The 20047-nt window shown below is 33.7% G+C and overlaps 1 protein-coding gene across 2 annotated transcripts; it reads left to right on the forward strand.

Moving 5' to 3' along the window:
• The first annotated feature begins 9859 nt into the window (after nucleotides 1-9859).
• LOC137400170 (MFS-type transporter SLC18B1-like) lies at nucleotides 9860-19833 on the forward strand. Of its 2 annotated transcripts, XM_068086487.1 has the most exons (12): nucleotides 9860-9934; nucleotides 10545-10836; nucleotides 11718-11791; nucleotides 13025-13172; nucleotides 13629-13697; nucleotides 14556-14643; nucleotides 15542-15684; nucleotides 16175-16270; nucleotides 17176-17285; nucleotides 17577-17672; nucleotides 18335-18506; nucleotides 19591-19833. In XM_068086487.1, the coding sequence occupies exons 2-12, from the start codon at nucleotides 10561-10563 to the stop codon at nucleotides 19816-19818; spliced, it is 1500 nt and encodes a 499-aa protein (XP_067942588.1). In that variant the 5' UTR covers nucleotides 9860-9934; nucleotides 10545-10560; the 3' UTR covers nucleotides 19819-19833. The 2 variants fall into 2 exon arrangements, with proteins under 2 accessions (XP_067942588.1, XP_067942589.1); XM_068086488.1 differs by lacking the exon at nucleotides 17577-17672.
• The last annotated feature ends 214 nt before the right edge of the window (nucleotides 19834-20047 follow it).

Raw genomic sequence — 20047 nt, forward strand, 5'->3', positions numbered from 1 at the left:
TGTAGCTTAATTTGATGAAGTTTAGTTTGTTATGTTTACAAACATAAGATTAGAGATATCTCACCCATCTCTGAATTTATTCTACAGTATGTAGTTATCATGTTCTATTAATCGATATACTTCATTTATGCCCATTCTGTCAGTCATTCTCTATCTCTAGGCATATGTTTACATTAGAGACTACTTCAAGATGTAAGTTAATGAGCTGTACACAGCAATTAAATAAGCAGACAGTTTTCAATTAAAAAACTATAAGAAAGCAAAAAAATGAACAATTTTGAAATTGTTGAAACCACAATATACTTTATTTGTTTAAAACTAAATTTCAGCTTTCTTTTGTTTAGTGTTTGTTATGCTATGCTAAAATTTATATAGTCTCAAGTTGTTGTACAGAATGCTTCATTTTCATTGGTCTGTAATATTTTATTAATTATATTAGTTAAAAGAAGTACAGTCTACCAAACGCAGTTAAATGTATAGCTAATAACTTAAATTTTTTGTTTAACATAAAACTGTTTCACTTTTTGATACTCTATTGGCTGAGGTTTGTTGACAGCATTATTTGGCTGTCAGCCGTTTTTTTGTTCACTACAGAATATAGTTTTCTCTGTATGATTTTATTCTTTGATATGTTGCTGTATTTTAGAGTTTCAAGTCTGTACAGTATGGAGGGTTTGTGTTGGTGGTTGGCTCTTATTACACTGCTAATACAATATAGTTATCAATTAACTCAACACATTTTTCATTAGATTTTGCAACTGTTGCGAGTTTAATAAAACCGCAATGTAAGTTTGTTATTGTTAAGATTTAATCGCTATAACAGGGCGCAGCAAATATCAACAAAAACACAAACAAAAATACAAACAAAAACAAACTTTGAGATGTAATGTATCTTGTATCGACATTAAATCAAATACTGCTTCAAGAAATAGCAAAGACTCTATCACACTCCGCTTGAAAAAAGAGAGATCAACTAGATAGTACTGTAAAGGAATTGGCCTAGGGATCTAGACTATTTCATGAAGAGATAAAATGCGCGTGATTTCGTTCCAGTTTTTATTATAGAAGGAAGTCCCACTAGCCGAGGAGCGTACGGCTATCTGCTCTGCTCAACTAAGTGAGCGTGCTCATTTACTGTATATATAATATCACCCAATCCGGCTAACGGCTAACGGTAAGAATACCGGCTAACAAGGTGAATAAGTAGGATTGTTAGTGCGTTGGTATGATAACAATTTAAGTGACGATAAGTGGTAGCGTAACGAGTAAAACAAGGATATAATAAAAAGGACAACACATACAATAAAATAAGACAACAATATGAGTGACGATAAGTGATAGCATAACGAGTGCAACAATGATATAATAAAAAGGACAACACATACTATAAAATAAGAAATTTTATGCAACGCCATGGCCCGGTGTCTACCACAATACACAAGATTAAAAAGAGATGGTAATTCTCTCACATATACTTTTTTTAATTGCTTTAATTTTAATTAAAAATTTCTTTATTTCAATTCTAACAATAATTCCTTAGATTTTGGCCATTAGAGCTATTATGATAACATGCCCATTTATCAATGCCTAGACATTTGGCTGAAACTCTATTATTGACCTCACATAACCCCACTGTCTATAGTGGCCTTTTCTATCATAGTAGTTCCAACAATGAAACATTGAGTAAAAGGCTATGGCTTATCGGACCTCAATTAATAATAGTGGTTTTAACAAACAGCTCAATACATCATGCTGCTTTTAAAGGCATTCCAGGAGTTAATAAAACTAGTTTAGGTTTGTCCATATTCATCAGATAAGTCATCAAGTGAGTGACTTAAGCTTTAAGTCTTAGTAAATTAAAGCTGTCTGGTAAAACTTTATAAAAATGGCTGCCACTCTTATTCTCCTGCTGTCAGTCAATTACTCAAGTTGTTGCCTGCTAAGCAGCATGACATATAAATAGATGACCTTGCACTAATTGGTGGTTTCCAGTATAATTTGCAACCAGAGACTCACCAGCCTTCTACATTAATATGTAGATAATAATGTAAATATATACATATAGGTACATACATGTAGCTATATAGGCCCTAATTTCACTTTCCTGTCGTATGAATGTCCGTATGAATGTCCCTCAGAGAGGGTTGAACAGTCTATTCTCAATATGTTAAGATATGCATGACTGGCTCATGGTTCAACATTTACAGTGTCTGTTCCACACAGCCTTCCACAGTGAAAACTTCTACCCTGTCTGGCTGGCCTCACATTTAATGAAGGTATTTAGATAATTTATGCTGTATTTATGTTATTTATAATACAATTCATGTATGTGTGATCTATTTGATATGAATGATCTTAGTTAGATAGATTAAAATTTCTTCTGTAATTCCTTCTATTTAAAATTAGCTTCATGTGAGAATCATCTAATAGATCTCATGAATACATTATTAATAAAAGGTGAGTTTTAAATTAATATGAAATTGCTAAAAATGATAAAGTGCAGTGAGGATTGGGCAAACTCCTTTTACTTTTGTGTTCCATGGCGGACGTTTTAAACGTGCCAATTTGAAAAACCAGATAATATGAAAAATCGCTGAATTCGGAGATCTAAAAATGTTTTCCTCACTGTTATATGAAAAAGTTTGTTGAGTATCAAGTTGATAAGTTCGTTAACAATATAGGGGCAGAAGTTGGTTAAACTTTATCTTGGCCGAGCATCCGAAACACAGGCTAGCCGCAGCCTTATCCGGCTTGACAGAAAACCATCATTGCCATATTGAGAGAGACGGTTCGGTCCCACCAAATGGGAAGGAAAAACAAATTGGCTGGAGTGACAGGCTGGACACCGGGTGCCTCAGCAATCACATAAGCCCCCAATCTGCGTAGATAGAGCCTATGCTATATAAAGAGAGATCCAAGCCAAAATAAAAGTTCAAGGAGAGGCGTCAAAGCAAACTATCTTTATTATTTGAATGCATTATCTGTGCTTTATATATTCAGATGAATACTTTAATTTTTTAAGCTGCGCTCACAGCCATTTTGTCAACAGCGTTTTGCACTTTATCTTGGACCAGTTTTATGGCAGTTATCGGGTCTGTACTTCACGTTCACACCAGGGCGAGTTTGGATCAAAAGTGGGTGATTTTGCAACTTTTATTTGCAGGGTCAAATTATTTTAGCTGATATATTTTTGTAAATCAAAACTTGCATTTTGTTGCCTGTTTCCTTGTGAGATTGACTGTTTCTCATGAATATTATTAATAAGTTTACAAATTATCTTGAACTGCTCAGTTTATTACTAAATATGCAAAAAATATACTTTAAATATTGAGATAAAATGTAGCCATAAGTAGAACGATATTTTGCTAACAACAACAGGTTCAATAATTATTATAGCAGCGGCATAATAATTAAAGCAGATATTTTGATTATCATCAGGTTAACATCCACAGATTTATTACTCGTATTATTACTGGCAGAGATGTGCACAAATGTGGAAGAAATATGGTGTTCACTTTAAATCAAAATGTGTGATTCACTGTGAAGAGCGATTTCATTGACTACTGAAATTGTAGATCAGTCTAAAATCATCAACCAATCGTGAGCAGCCTGGTACAATTTATTTCTAGACAAAATCGATCTTGGACTCATTTGTTCTTTTTAGTTGCATGTAATTTTTGGTCATTGACCAAACTGTCCAGACAATCGGCATTAAATTAGCTTATGTAAAGCAACTTTACTTAAAGGGAAACTGAACACAGTTTACTGATGAAAGCCAACTTTTACCCTATTCGTTTTGTGTAATTTACTACGCTTAACAACATATAAATTATTTCTTACAGCAGATAAATACTCAGAATAATATTTTAAAAACAAAAAATGCCTGTGCATTCACATATAATTGAGTACAGAGTCTTTTTTTAACTGCATGTTTTGCAAAAAACATATAGATAACGAAATTGCGAAAATGAATGTGAAACGGACTCGTCACTGGGAACTCTGATTCTCAATCCATCATCCAATCACGAGACACGTAGCGTTTGACTTGATTCGTTATTATCTAATGTAAGGAGACCGCACGTACCCCGCAAATGTGACAGCCCGGAAATAAGTGAACCTATCAAACACATTCTATGATCATCATTGCTAATACGTATCGCTAAAAAATTTCAACTATAATCGATGTCCATCATTCTTCTATTACGCTTACAACACAAAGGCTAAACTACTCACTGCTAAAACAACTAATCCTTAATCCTCTACGGGTGCCTTGAAAGAAAAAACCAAAAATTTATTCCTTCATGCCTTGTTTCCTACATAATGTTGCCTGATCCAAACAGGAGTTATGTAGGCTTCAAAAATGTAGAATCAGAAAATGATCAGAATGACGCAGATGAAGTGGAGCTTTTTGTTATGGATGAAGGAAATTAATGTAAATTCAGTTGTGAGTCAAGGAAAATATAATTTTGAGAAATATTTCAACTGAATTAGACAGCATCTTTACTTAGCTGATGTTAATGTCTTGTACAATGAGTAAGTGATTTTAACAAAATAATAAAATCATAATTTATGGTTTGACAAGTAATTATATTCAAATCATTTGACTTGGGCCATGACATAAAAACATCACATTTTACAGCTTACGTTACATCAATCTAAATAATGTTATACAAAGAACAGCATAATATGTTTGGTATTGCGCATATGTGTCTTTGTACCACTCGTTTCATTCACCAAGTCGTACGTGTTATTGTGGTTTTGTTTCCCATCGCTATCTTTAATAAATAATTTATAATAATTAAAATTTAATGCCAGTTATCAATTGTGTTAATACAACTTCTGCATAAATTTATCTTTAATGTTGTTCAAGATGTAAAATTGGTACCCTTGCTGAAGAGTAGTATAATCCATATATAATTTTATAGTAGATACAGCTTACCAGTCAGAACTTCTCTTCCAACATTTGTGTTGTGATCTATCACTGCTAGTTTGATTCTCATAAAATATTCTGGGGGATCAAAGGCTATTCGCTTTGGAGCATAACTTATTATGAAGCTGTGGAGGTTTTCTAAAGCAACAGTGGGTTGACCATGGTTCAACAGACACAATGTGTTTAGCAGTCTCGCTTGCCCTAACGCATCACAAAGGACTTTGTGCCCTGCACTTCCTGGAATTAGCCATTTCACTTTTCTTTCCATTTCTCTGTATACATCAATTTTTTCGTTGTTATTCTCCAATATATTATAAATCTGCAAAGTTTGTGATTATTCAAATGTTAACCAGCTGCAGAATATATACCATTTGTACAATTTCTGTTTAGTATTATGAAATAGATGACTACATCTTTTTATATCACAAACCAAAGGCATTCTAAGTGATATATAAAATATTATATCACACATTTGCCTGTGCTTTGTTATTTCTGAATATATTATTAGATTCAACATACAGCTTTCATGCCAACATTGGGTGTAAATAATATATTTTTTCATCACTCACCAATTAATTGGTTCATGAGAGCAGTGGATGAACTTGTCGTGTCCTGGAAAGCTCCTATGAATATTAGTGACGTAGTATCTTATGCTAAGCACTATCTCAACCAATATCTCAGCATCGCCTTTACATACACAGAATACTACACATGGTTCTTTATTTCCTTTATCCAAGGGAGCAACTCGTTTTGATCTTTGCGAACACATGTTCTATTCAGATTTTTGGTCAGACTCTTGATCCAATGCCATACATCCTATCAAGAGATTACAAATAAGTAACACTAAAGTTAGCATGTTTAAATTACTTCTAAACCATTACCTACAGTATTACCACCACTACCACAAGCACTATCACCATAACCGCTACCTACCACCATCACCAGCACTATCACCATAACCGCTATCTACCACCATCACCAGCACTATCACCATAACCGCTACCTACCACCATCACCAGCACTATCACCATAACCGCTATCTACCACCATCACCAGCACTATCACCATAACCGCTATCTACCACCACCACCAGCCCTATCACCATAACCGCTATCTACCACCACCACCAGCACTATCACCATAACCGCTATCTACCACCACCACCAGCACTACACAATCAGTTAAAGTAGTTAAAGTCATAGTTAAAGCACATAAATTACATAATTTTTTTATTGTTTATTTCAATACATCAGAGTCTTGGCTTTCGAATGAACTATTGTTTGCCATGGTGAGACAGACATTGGTTGGTGTTTATAGGATTTACCCAGAGTTCTACCTCAGAAATGTTTACTGGCATAGGCTCGGAAATTGTGACGTCGCAATTTTCATATGCGATGTTGTGTGCTCTTACCGCATATCTTATCGCTTATATTTATCCACTATGATAATGACGGTAGTGTCAGGCGAAGATAGGACAACTCCAGAGAATCAATGAAGATGGCAAAGGAATCAGTGTCATTAGTTTTCCATGTACAGATTATTTCTATGATAAATAACTCAGATTTGAAGCACCATACTATGTTTTCCCGATGATATTATGCACTAGCTCTCTCATTCTATTGTGATGTTGAGGGTCACGACTGAGACTATTTAGTTTCAAGCATCGCGTGATCTCGCCGAAAGTGCAATTGACATATAGTCCTAGGGCCACGCAACCGCAGGTCACAATTTAATCAATGTGATTTCAAAACCTTTATCAACGTCAGTACATTTATTGAGGCATAATTAATTAACCCAGAACATGTGTTTGTATTGGTCGGGCGTTAGCACTATACTGGGCATTGTTGATTATCTAGAATCCTGGCTTATATTAGCGCTCTCTGGGTTTAACAGCACCGATTGTCCCAGAAAAGTGCAGTCTCAATGTCAGCGAAAGGTATCAACTACCGAATGCTAAATAATAACTGTGACATCACATATTGAGAATCTGTACCAAGTGGTTTTTTTGCAGGACATACTTTTGACACCCTGTTTTTCATAGTTATAATTTTCTTTGTGTATTGAATATAGGCTCATTCGAAAGCCAAGACTTTGATGTATTGCAATATATAATAAAAACATTATGTAATTTATGTGCTTTAAATGGTTATACCTGATTGTGAGTATAGGCTAATCGCTTCAAGTGATCTGTAAAGCCTATATTAGTAATGGCAGCATGAATATAAAAATAGTAATGCAATCCAAATTTTATCATTATATTAGTCATATATTTAATGAACAATTAGAACATTTCTGACAATCCAGACTGAGCAAAAAACTTAAATTCCCTGACTAACTTTTACTCAGTTAGCCAAGTTAATTCAAGGGAATCAGGTTAAAATCAAACGTATGAAACTCCGCCTGAGTCTCATTGTCACCCAGTTTTATTAAATCATTGCTTTGTACTCATGTACAGTAATAAATATTTCTAATTATTATATTTATTAATTTATATTAAAAAATTACTCTATTTGCTATTAACTATTTATAAATTACTTACAGTTGAGGTTTTCCTGTTTGATGATGCCTTCTTGCTGTATGGTACAACACCATTAGGAAATGGAACTTTTCCCTTTTTCACTCTTAATCTTGTGGTTGTCCCAAATTTCTCTGAATAAACTTGGCTCTCATGGAAATGCCTAATGCGCATGACCGCACTAGCAGATAGTATGCAAAAATTAATATCGGAACGCTTTGCCTTAGACAGCCATAATTTTGCAAAATTTGACGACTGAGATACAGGCACTCTAAAAAATGTTATGCCACGAACTTTAGTGTCAGATTCGCACCTAGCAAAAAGACATCTACCCATTGTAACTAACTGATTGGGGCTAAAAAAAAATTTAAATGCGTCGGACGTTATCTCACTAAGGAATAAGTAAAGAAACAGTTACCGGAAACGGCTGAATTGAGAATCAGTGATGTCCCGAAGAAAAGGCCCCAAAGTATATTTTCAACTTTGAACTTGCTAAACTAGTAGAATTATCGGCTTAAAAATTGTTTTCTCATTCAATTAACCTAGTATCATGTATTAGCAATCCTATATAAGCATTCTTAAAATTATGTGTTTGCTTTCACATTAAAGAAGCAACTGATACTGGTTGAGAGGTGAATACGAAAATCAATATGAAATCGCCAAAAATGATAACGTGCAGTATGGATACTGCAAGTCCTTTTATTTTTGTGTCCCATGGCGGAGGTTTTGAACATGCCAACTTCTCAAACCACAAAATATGAAAAATCGCTGAATTCGGAGATCTAAAAATGTTTTCCTCACTGTTATGTGAACAAGTTTGTTGGGTATCAAGTTGATTAGTTTGTTGACAATATATTTTTGTAAATCAAAACTTGCATTTTGTTGCCTGTTTCCATGAGAGATTGGCCGTTTCTCATGAACGTTATTAATAAGTTTAACAACTGTCTTGAGCTGCCCAGTTTATCACTAAAGATGCAAAAAAAATTCTTTTCAGATTTGAGATAAAATGTAGCCCTAAACAGAACAATCTTTTGTTAACAACAACTGGTTCAATAATTATTGCAGCGGCATAATAACTAAATCAGATAACTTAATTATCATGGTGTTCACTTTAAATGAAAATGTGTGATTCACTGGGAAAAATGATTTCATTGACTACTAAAATTGTAAATCAGTCTAGAATCATCAACCGATTGTGAGCAGCCTGGTACAATTTCTTTCTAGTCAAAATCGATCTTGGCCTACTTGTTCTTTTTGTATGTGGTAATTTTTGGTCATGAGCTAAAACTGTCCAGACAATCGGCATTAAATTAGCTTGTGTAAAGCAACTGTACGTAAAGAAGCGATTGATACTGGTTGAGAGGTGAAGGGTCGCTCGAGATCATTTGCAATCTAATGAATTGAAAATACTGTAAAGGAAACTACCCGTTCTTTTACCCTCTACAAAACAAGCAAGGCAAACAAACCCACCGAGTGTTCAACCACATATATTTAATAATAGATATATAATTGGTTCATAAGTGTCATCACAGTAAACAGACAAGCAGAGAGCCTGTGCGCAGTACAACTCTTTTCTAATGATCTTAACAGGTTCCTTTCACATGATCTTTCTCAAGATAGGCTTCGCCTCATGATTATCACTTCCCGCCATTTTTCTTGGTGAAGTAAATTGTCTAGGTGACTTTATTCTCATAACCAAACCATAATATGGTGGTTTAGCAGAGTGGAGTATAGCCAAGGGAGCTGAGCTGACTTCTTTGCCTATAACAACTGAGGCAGCCCTGACCACTTGATTCTGATAGCCTGGCTAATACTCAATTACTGAGCCTATGATGGTGTCACTATTTTGTGACATTGCATCTGAAATGCTGGTGTTAGTGTCTGGCTGGCCGCCACTACACTACTCCGTAGAGTAGGTAGCAAGAGCTGAGCACTGCTAATGGTATTTAATCCAAGTTGAAAACAAGAAGTAGGCCCACATTACATGTTTTACAGTAGGTATGTCTAGCCAAATTTTACATTAACCACTGTATAGTCAACTTAGCGATGGAGTACAACCCAATATCAATATACTGCTTGAAGTATTCTTACTAACCAATCGGACTGACATCAACAGCTAACTGTAAGTCACCAATCTATACCTAACTTAGAAATTTAAGTAAAAACTATTGTAATCTCCCTTGTACACTCATCTTAATCAGATATGGCTTGAAATCAGACAAATATGGTAATATTAATGGTACAACCGGTAAATCTGGGCTGGCTTTCTTTAAGCCCCAAATAATGATTTGTGAATGACCTAAGATGCACTACATCGCTTCATGGTAATAAATCATTTTATTTATTACCACGATTGAAGCATGAAACGATGTACATTAGTTCCACAAGAGCGGTCTTGCATTAATAAGCGGGAGATTGAACAGGAGAGCCGGGTTACCAAGGCCATCGGAATCAACTCAACTACTGGTATACTTTGGTATATCAACCAGGTTAGTAGAATGTCTAGTAACTCTTTCCTTCATCAGTACTCTTTCTGTCCTGTTTAACTTCCTCTGTTATTATTGGTCCTTATGTATCCTTATGTTATTGGTCTTTATGTATGTAAATACCTACTAAAGATGTTGAAAATTAGATTATAATGAATGTCAGTTAGTATTAATGTTTGAAAATACATGTATTTGAAATATGTGCAGAGTTGTTTTAGGTTTGTTCGCCAAAAATGAATATAGGTTTTTATGTTTTTTTCTGGTGTTAACAAAGATAATTGTAAAACAAAAACACTTTAGCTAGTTGCAATTAAACCTGTTGAAACATTAAAAACTCAATTGATTTTTTTGCCTGAAATAAATGTAAAGTGAGTTACTGATAGATGTAAGAAAAGGCATATCTATAGCCAGTGTATAAACTAACAGAACTTTTATGTACAATTTCATAGGTTGGTATGCAGGTAAATTCTTAGTATCGTAACTAACCTAAAGGAACTAGACAAGTTAGACTATGTGTCTCTCACTAGTGTTCAACTTTGGGACTCTCCACCTAGCCGCGAGTTTGATAGACTTAAGTTCTTAAACTGAATATTATTCTAAACTCTGTTTTTAGTTCAAGTTAATTAACAATGACAGAATCAAATGAAGATGATGAGACGGATCTGTTATCTGCCAAAGACTTGGACATGAAAAACAGTCTACCTGATACAAGTTCTAAAAAAAAGTATGGAATGCTACTATTTTTGATGTTTCTACAATGCTTATCACGAGGGTCAGATACATTGCTCTACCCATTCTATCCAGAAGTAGCAAGGGCCGAAGGTGTCATTATGGCTTACATTGGAATTGTCTACTCAGCCTATGACCTTGCTAGATTTATCTTCTCCCCCTTTTTTGGCACAATTGTAAGTCAACCTTTATTAATTATTAAAGGAGTTTTTAGTATATATTTACTATACAGATTTATTTACCAGAATTATTTTGGATACAAAAGAAAAATAGCATTAAGTGAAGAGTAAGAGATATATTTACAAAGAAACTGCCATAACTATTACAAACTTAACTTGTGTATCTTTAGTCCAAACATAGCATAGCCTTAGGTTTCATTAAGGTTTTGAATTACGCAATTAGAGCTCACAGCCATTCTTTCTAGAAGCTAAATTTTTGTAAATTTTAATAAAAAAGGAGTTTTTATGGAAGGCTAAAACTAACATTAGATCATGCATACAGCTGCTTGAGTTTAACAGTTTTCATCATGTTGGCGCAACTCCTATATTTCCATGAATATCTTTAGATTTCAAGCTAAGATTAACTAATGCTAACTATACCTTTTAAACAAAAGACCTTAAGCAGGCCTGCACTCATGTTAAGAACTACTTAGGTCTCAGTTATTCAGAGAGTTAAAGGTTATAATAATCCTGTCTACTCAGTGCAGTTAGAATATAAATACATTTCCAATAGAGAGAAGGCAACTCCAACTATTGTGTTCCAGCTTATCATATGCACAAAGCAGTAAAGACTGTTAATAATGTTTAAAAGTAGATTAAGCGAGTCCATTTCTAAATTTTACTTGTCAGGCTTTAGGATCTGCTTTTTATGGACACAGGCTACTGAGTTTTTACTTTGATTAGTTCTAAGTATACCAAAACATTAATTTTTATATTGAGCATCATTTACTAAATTATTTGACTTTTGAATTTATTTTTAAATAGCTACAAATAAAATAAATGGCGTTTTATTACACTTGATCTCAAAATAGACAGAGTAAATTTATTTGTTGTTTTAGCTAACAAGATGGCCACCTAAAAGTATGTGCATGGTTGGAACTCTTATATCAGGATGTAATCTAATACTCTTTGGGTGAGTTCGAATGCATGTAATAAGATTTAAAAAAAAGAATTATAAAAACTGACACTTTTATCATCAAAATAGGTATTTTCAAAATCTTCACCAAGTTACTATCCTTATCGATTCACTTAAATAAAGCAATCATGTTATATATGTTTATAAATCTGCTGTGATCAGCTGCCATTGTCACTTAAAGGTTGACTTTCAACAAAATTCACATTACAGTTATTCGATATCAAAAGATTCACCATGTTTTACTCTGTTGTGTTGTAAGTGCAAAATATGTGGGAATGTGATTACAAGCTCTTAAAAGCTCCAAAACGAACAGTTAATGGCAGCCGCACGAGACCACCGTAGTTTGGATTCTCTTTCCAAAATGGCTCAAATGGGACGTAGTTGTTACAAGATGGTTTCTGTTTACACTTTCATGCAACCTCATTCGTCGAAATTTTTTCACAAATATACTTCAGTATTCAATAAAACTATATCTATTGTTCTTACGCGTCTGTTTTATCATCATTGTAATGCTGTCACTTTTAGCACTGATATCTTATAACTCACCGTAAAAAATCGTTAAATTGTTTAACCTTATCTCGAAGGAATACATATCATTGTCTGATAATCATGACGAGCCTGTTGGTCACCTGTGATAATCGAAAAGTGCTGCAGAAATTATTTGCGAAGTATTGGGTCACATGATCAGATTACGACTTGACAATTGAATAATGCCGAAACAAGACTGTAAAGTAGCGAGCATTTATATTTGATACGGGGTCTTCGGTACAACCCGAAGTATTTGTCATAAACTAGTGCTACGATAAGTTTTATATTGAGTTTTTTATTGCCCTTTCACTTCACGTGAGAACATCATGTGACAAGACAATAACCAAACTGTAATGACTACGTCAGAGAAATAAACAGATTCCAATCTACGACGGCTTTTCGTTTTTGAGCTTTTAAAAGCTTGTAATCACATTTCCACATATTTGGTACTTACAACACCACAGAGTAAGACATGGTGAATCTTTTGATACCAAATAACTGTAACATGAATTTTGTTGCAAGTCAACCTTTAAGGTTTCTGTGAAATGTATAATAACAACTCAAATAAATTTTACTTCATGTTTTGCTGCAAACAGGTAGTCGTGCATTTAAATTGGAACTCTTAGGGAGCCGTCTCCTTTTGGTTGCAAAATGGCAACATCTGTGCTGTCTGGTGAAAAATGGAAAAACTAATTATTCTAGATATGTCGGAGTCATATCAAGTGGATGGTACTTTCTAGCCCTATGTACCATACTACGAGTCTTTGCAGGAGTGGGTTCTGCCATGGTAACCATTTCAACTACAAGTATATTACTAAAAGCTTCAGGATTTCAGTCTACCAATGTCATAGTATGTATATTGCTAGTACAACACTACTTTATAATACTCTTCTGTATCTCAATATTTAATGTATTTATGTTTATAAACTATCATTGTAGTAATTTATGTCGCTATCTTGATAATATACTTCTACATATTTCAGCTTGTGACCATGTCAACTATTTATGTTCAATTATGCAGCATGTAATTTAGAGTGAGAACAAATATCATTTACAAACCTTGTTTCAAATTTATTCAGCCTGAAAACACCTGTGTATTAGTTACGGAAAATATTCTGGTTGGTGACGTTTCCCCTGTTTTAATAAATTTCTTTAGACTTGATTAATTTAGATCATAAAATTTGTAATTAATGAACACCAAGGAACTCTATCAACGCATTTGTATATTATTATTGTATCTAACATAAGTTTATACCAAAATGTTTAATGCAATAAAATATTTTTTAACTTCACTTCCTGTTTACAGGCTATAGTGGAAGTAGGGACTGGGATGGCTTTTGCCTTTGGTACAGCACTAGGAGGCACATTATATGAGGTAAAATTTAATTTCTTACCTCGCAATGCATTGCTTGAAACGAAACCTCTGCAAGGCAGGTTACAGTATTAAACAATGTAGCAGCTCTCAACACTATCTAAAAATCTTGTATTTATAGACAACCAGAAAGTTAACCGTAAACAACCTTGACATTCTTTGTATGCAAGGAAAAGGGACTTTTTCAACTTGATAGAATTTTGCCTGATTTTCTCTGGCTGAGATTCGTTGATTTAAATTGTTAAGATGTGTAGTAGCTAATATAGCCTTAGGGAATTCAAACTCTATTGTTTTTTAGACACCACTGATGAAGTTTCAGAATGCCGTGTAACTTTTGAGCATTGCTTCTCTTTAGTGTTATGGTTATAGGTTAACTATTAACCGTAAAGGTAACTGTATAATTGTAACTTGACATTATAAATGTTCTGATCGCACTGGTTTACACACTCCTAGTAATCAATCTTTTGGTCTCTTAGCCGGGCTGACGGCAATTAAACTGTCAACTCCTGTACAAATTGTGTGGGTAAACTAGACACTTTTAAACGACCAAAAGTATGCATGTGTAAAAGCACTGTGTTCTACATCAGTGATGCACCAAAACCGCATCTAGAGAGTAAAAGATAAACAAACCTATTCATCAGTCACTGCAACATGATTTAAATGCTAGCATGTCTTGACTTGTTTTTGTCCATTGACTACCATTTCTTTCCTATCGAGAGAGTGACTCTGGTCTAGCAAATAACATCAACTATTTAAACCCTTGTACGCAGCTCTATGGAAAATATCAAATGTCTTAAATTGCTTATTTAACTCAGATTAGTTGTTTAATCATATCTTGTTGTCAACTTCTACCTGTCTCAGTTTGTAGGATATACTGCAACATTTTGGGTTTCTGGTGGAGCTTTGGTCATCTCAACTCTGTTCGTTGCAGTCTTCATTCCAGCTGTTGGTAAGTCTGTGAGAAAAGGAAAATTATCGAAGAGCGATGATAAAACTGTAAAATTAGATAATATTTATTGTGTGACAGTAAAGACAAAATTATCTGCATATTCTTCTAGCATAAATTTTTAGTGTTAAAATACTTGGTGTGTATTCTTAAAATGTTAAATACTTACTACAGAAAGTTTTCTGTTCACTTTCTATATTTAAGCATATTAACGATATTTTTTACATTTTTGGCTGAACATTCTTTGGCAACTATTTACCTCTATTAACAATTTCTTTAGACATTTCATCAATAAATGTGATTAGCTATTTGACAGTAATCTATACTAAAATCATGGGATAGATTATCTCACCTATAGTGACAATAGAAGCAGGTGCTTGATTTATTGAGAGTTATAAGTCATTAGTACAACAATTATGCTGTAGTATTAAATCTTTGAAATGCATTTTAATCACAATTTTTCTCAAAGTATAGTGAAATGTTTTATAGCGCTTTATTGTCTAAGCTCATTAGGCTCTACATTCCTTAAAGGAAATGTATCATGGTTTGTGGTAAATTCTAGTTCTCTGTAGTTTAATGGTTTAAAATCGCAAGTCACTCAAAACGACTGTATGATCAATGAGTTAATTACTGACAGGTATAAACTGTTATAAAAAGTTTCAACAGGTGCTGGCGGAAGCTAACATCAACTAGCCAACTAGTTACTTAAAGCACTGGCAAGTACTAACAAGTGCCACCAAATACTAATATCCACTAAGAAGTCATTAAGCCACTAAGAAGAGTCATGAATTAATTAAGCACTATCAGGGACTAGCGAGTAGGTAACAGGAAGTAACGAATACTAACAGGTGCTAACAAGTTATAACATATGAAGTTCTACACTTCTTGATTTTTATTTCAGTGGAAGGAGAAAAAAAATCCCAGCAAGGGTTGTTTCGACTACTGACCATACCCGGATGTGTGCTATTATGTTGGACTTATGTTCTGGCAAGAATGCAAACCACGAGCCGCACCATTGGTCTTGCAGAGCTGTACATAGAAGAGGTAACTATTCAACTGCATGTTAAAACTGACCTAGCCATTTATTCAATAGTCTCTGTACAAAAATGTACAAAATTGTACAAAATAGTGAGAACTGTCTATACTGTTGATATTGAGTCCCAACATAAGATTCATCCCTGATCTTACCAATTAATAGGGTTATAAATAAGTATTGTGTTTTTCTATAAAAACTTTCTAGTGCAGTTATTTATTAAGTGCTTCATGTCTTTGCCAGCTGAGAGCAAAATTAAAATTATTTGACAAAAGTTGATAAACTAAATAATACCACCAGACAAAAAGGCTGGTTTAGCTTTTTAGCTAAGGTTTGCCGTTTGTTAAAAATTAACTTTGGGAGATAATTCTGTTTCTGCTAAAATTCTATAACTCTAAGTTCCTACCTGGCTCACATGCCTCTTATTCCCCTTTAGATACTTCACTTCTGTCCCAACAAGCCTGTATAATTTAATCTGAGTTTACACAAATTTATTTTTAGCTCAGAAGTAATCCAGCTGTTCTTGGACTCCTCTATGCCATCTGGTCAGCCTTTTACATTGGTTCTTGTGCCGTAGCTACAAGGTTACTAAATAAAGTAAGATCTGTACTTTCTGTAAATAATGGAACATATAAAGTAACAGTTTTGAGTCCAACAATTACATATTCTGCTGGTAATTTGTTCTTATAGAGCGAAGTGATAAGTAGCAGCATATAAACAATAGACTACAAATTACAGACTATAGAGTATAGATTATAAAATATAAATTATACTCTTTAAACTAAAGAAAATAGACTATAGACTGTTGACTTCAAACTAAAAACTATAGGCAACAGACTATGAACCCTAAACTAGAACTACAGTCTATCGGGTGTCCCATATATATACTATTGACTGTCAACTGTTTCCAAGGCTTAAATTAAAGACTGTAGATATTTAAACTAGGACTGTAGAGAGTTGACTATAGACTCAACTATCACACAAAGTAAACAAACTGGTAGAATAGTGTGATAGATTATAGATGATAGAATATTGACTCTAAACTGTAGATTACAGGTGGTAAACTATAAACTATGGACTGTAAACTATAGACCATAGACTATCAGCTGTACAGATCTTAGACAACACATGACACTTGGCAGTTTATAGATGACAGATGACAGATGGCAGACCTCAGAGTATGGGCACTGGGTAGAGCACGATCTAATTACTTGTTTACAGTAATTACTTTTAGTCATTTTTGTATTTGTTTATTCTTTGAAGAACCCATCACTGTACAAGTTTGTTCAAAAGAACAATAGATAAAACTATTGTATTTCAAGTAAGTATTGTGTATGACAGAGTGTAAATATTTGCAAAATACAAAAAAATTATTCATAGCTGTTCAACCTAAGTATTTCAATTTTATTTAGTTTTAACATGTTACAAAAAAGTTATGCAATAAGCATTTGGATAAATCTTGCTATCTATACATCTCTATATACTAATGATTTGTTATACAGTTTCCACGAAGTAACTACCTTGCTTTGGTAATTTCCTGGATTTGGTCTGGTGTCGCGGTTCTACTAATATGTCCTTCACCTTTATTAGACTTCATATTTCATGGAAAAAAGTAAGTAAACATGATATGTGTTTAAATCATCTCAAGATTAATTTTCAAGAAGTTTTATCAACAATGTGCTAGTATAGTGAGATGTCTAGGTTTTTATGTAGCCGTAACAACTATCTAAAACCTAGCAATCTCACCACACTAGCACATTTTTTGATAAAATTGCTAGTAACTTTTTGATACTAGCACCTTATTTGGATAAATTGTTGCTCATACGTACTATCGTACATCTCAATAATGTCTGTGACTTCAGATGTTTCTGTTGCTTGAACATTTATCTCTGTTTCATTGCAGGTACTTTTGGCTCACCACTATCGATACAGTATTTGTGTTCATTCCAACTTCTATTATCTACATAACACCTTTCCAGGCAGCTTTAAATCTTGCTGAGTAAGTGTTATCTACTTTTGTTAGAGAAGTGATAAAGCAGTGGCACAATTGGCTGCAATGTAGGTCACTGTCTTGCCACAATTAGATAATTGTGGTTCTATACGGTGTTACAGCATTTGTAGATGTAAGTAATCAACAATGTAAAATCAGTCATAGATGCCATTGTCAAATTATTTTACAAGTACAATTTTTTTATTTTAATGGCACCACAGCAATACCACTAGTTTTGCACAGACATAGAGTTATCAGTTATTATAGTTATCAGTCACAATATCACAATATCTGACAATAAATAAAAAACATTCTATTGGTATAATGGCAACACAATAAGTTAGCTGAAGGCATGATTTAAATGTTCATTTTTGTTCTGATGCCAGACACTTTGGCTGATCTACTCGATAGTGCATATTGATTGTGATTCATGTTTTTGAAAGCTGTGTAGAAAATATAGTTGATGACTTCAAGATTTATCATTGCAGATATTTGAACCTAAGGCTATGTTTTTTAAGATATGTTACCTTAGGTATCACATTCAGTCATAATCAAATACCGCCCGTCATAACATTCATCTAGGACCAGAACACAGTGGGATTTTACATGTTTTCTGACCTTTTAGTAAGCCACATATAACATACTTGTATAATTTTTATTAAATCTTTTAGGGTAAATGGATATAAAAGGGACAGTTTGCACACTTATGGAATGGTAGCAGGTCTTGTGAACGGTGCGATGTCACTTGGTTCTACAATCGGGCCTGTAATATCCGGAGTTATCATTGAGAGCACGGGTTTTGGATGGACTACAACTTATCTAGCATTTGCCAACTTTATATTGGTTAGTTGTGTACAAGTCTACAGCTAGTTTTGTCAAAAGGACATGAATTTGATGTTTTGAAAAAGAAAATCTACAAAATCGTTTTTTATCTCACATTCTCAACCATGTTTCTTTCCGTTGTCATGTCTATAGTTCTCATAGGTTGGGTTTTCAACTCATTCAGAATTCTCTACACAGACTGTGTTATTCCTTCAAAGTATCACATTGTTTTATTTTGTCTAGCAATATCTGTCCCTGACTAGCTTTCAAAGAAGTTGTAACTCACATTACATCCTGCTGGAACTTTACATAGACATACCAAAAGATAATTCGCATTATCTTCAAGTATACTCTACATCCAGCATAAAAATTAAAAACTATTCAAACTTGTAAAACTTGATTATAAAATACTAAATGATTTTTATTATACAAGAACAAGTTTATATTCCTTAACTCAGTTAGCTTGTGATCCATCTGGTAAACAGATGCACATTATAAAGTCATATCAAAGTTATGAAAGCCTGTACTAGATGAACCGATCATCTTTAGTCTACTCCTATGATATTTATAGTAATTATGCTGATCTCTCGTTTGCCTAATTAACTTGTACTTGTCTTTTATTGGTCTGTTGCAACGTCTGCTGGTAAGTTTGTTTATTCTGCATATGAACAATGCTAGAAAAGATGAGTTTATTTAAATACATTTAATTATATTTGTATTTGAATTAACCTACTGTCTGTTCATGAATATTGATATGCTATATTTTTGTGAAGAGAGGTGTATTGCATTATTTTTAAACCTTTTTTGAAGGTTAAATATTACTACAGAAATAGTAATATAGACAGTGAAATTTATCAGTGCTATGTAAAGCTTCAAAACCCTGCTTGGTTTCGCTCATATATTTGCTCTAACACAAAAGAAATATTCTTAAAACTTCATTGACTGCGTATTTATGTAGTTTATAGTATTTATTACCAACTTTTACATCAAATTTTATTTAACATACTTAGTACCATCCATTGTTAGCATATACCATATCAAAGGTTTTCAGTTATACTGTGTTGAAATTTGTTGAAGCTTTTTGTTTTATCATTTCCATTTGCAGGCACTATTTATTGGATGCTACTCTATTTATATGAGAGTCACGGGTCAGCCAACAGAAGTAGTAGAGTATCAAGATAATGAAGAAGTCACGGAAGAAGCTGTGTACAATACAGAGAAAGTAGACAATGTGAGAGAGGTTAATGAAAAAATAATAGAGAAATACTTGAAACATGAAGACTTGACTAAAGTTTATCTTCAACAACCAGCCTCTGATTCTAGTAATAAATGATGTAGGGTTGACTTGATGGAGTTGGGTTTGTGATGTTTTACAAACATAAGATTAAAGATTTCTCACTCATTTCTGAATTTTTTCTATGTAGTTATCATGTTGTTCTATTAGCAAATATACTTCTCATTTTTGGCCAGTCTGTTAGTCATTCTTTATCTCTAAGCACATGTTTACATTGGAGGCTAAATCAATGTGTAGGTTATGGAACTGTACACAACAACTAAACGAG

Source organism: Watersipora subatra, chromosome 7, assembly GCF_963576615.1.
Source record: "Watersipora subatra chromosome 7, tzWatSuba1.1, whole genome shotgun sequence".
NCBI lineage: Eukaryota > Metazoa > Bryozoa > Gymnolaemata > Cheilostomatida > Watersiporidae > Watersipora > Watersipora subatra.

Coding starts and splice junctions, on each gene's coding strand:
- LOC137400170 (XM_068086487.1), top strand. CDS start 10,561: ATGACAGAATCAAATGAAGATGATGAGACGGATCTGTTATCTGCCAAA. Junction 16,271..17,175: donor CTACAAGGTTACTAAATAAA/GTAAGATCTGTA, acceptor TTTGTTATACAG/TTTCCACGAAGTAACTACCT. Junction 17,673..18,334: donor GCAGCTTTAAATCTTGCTGA/GTAAGTGTTATC, acceptor TAAATCTTTTAG/GGTAAATGGATATAAAAGGG.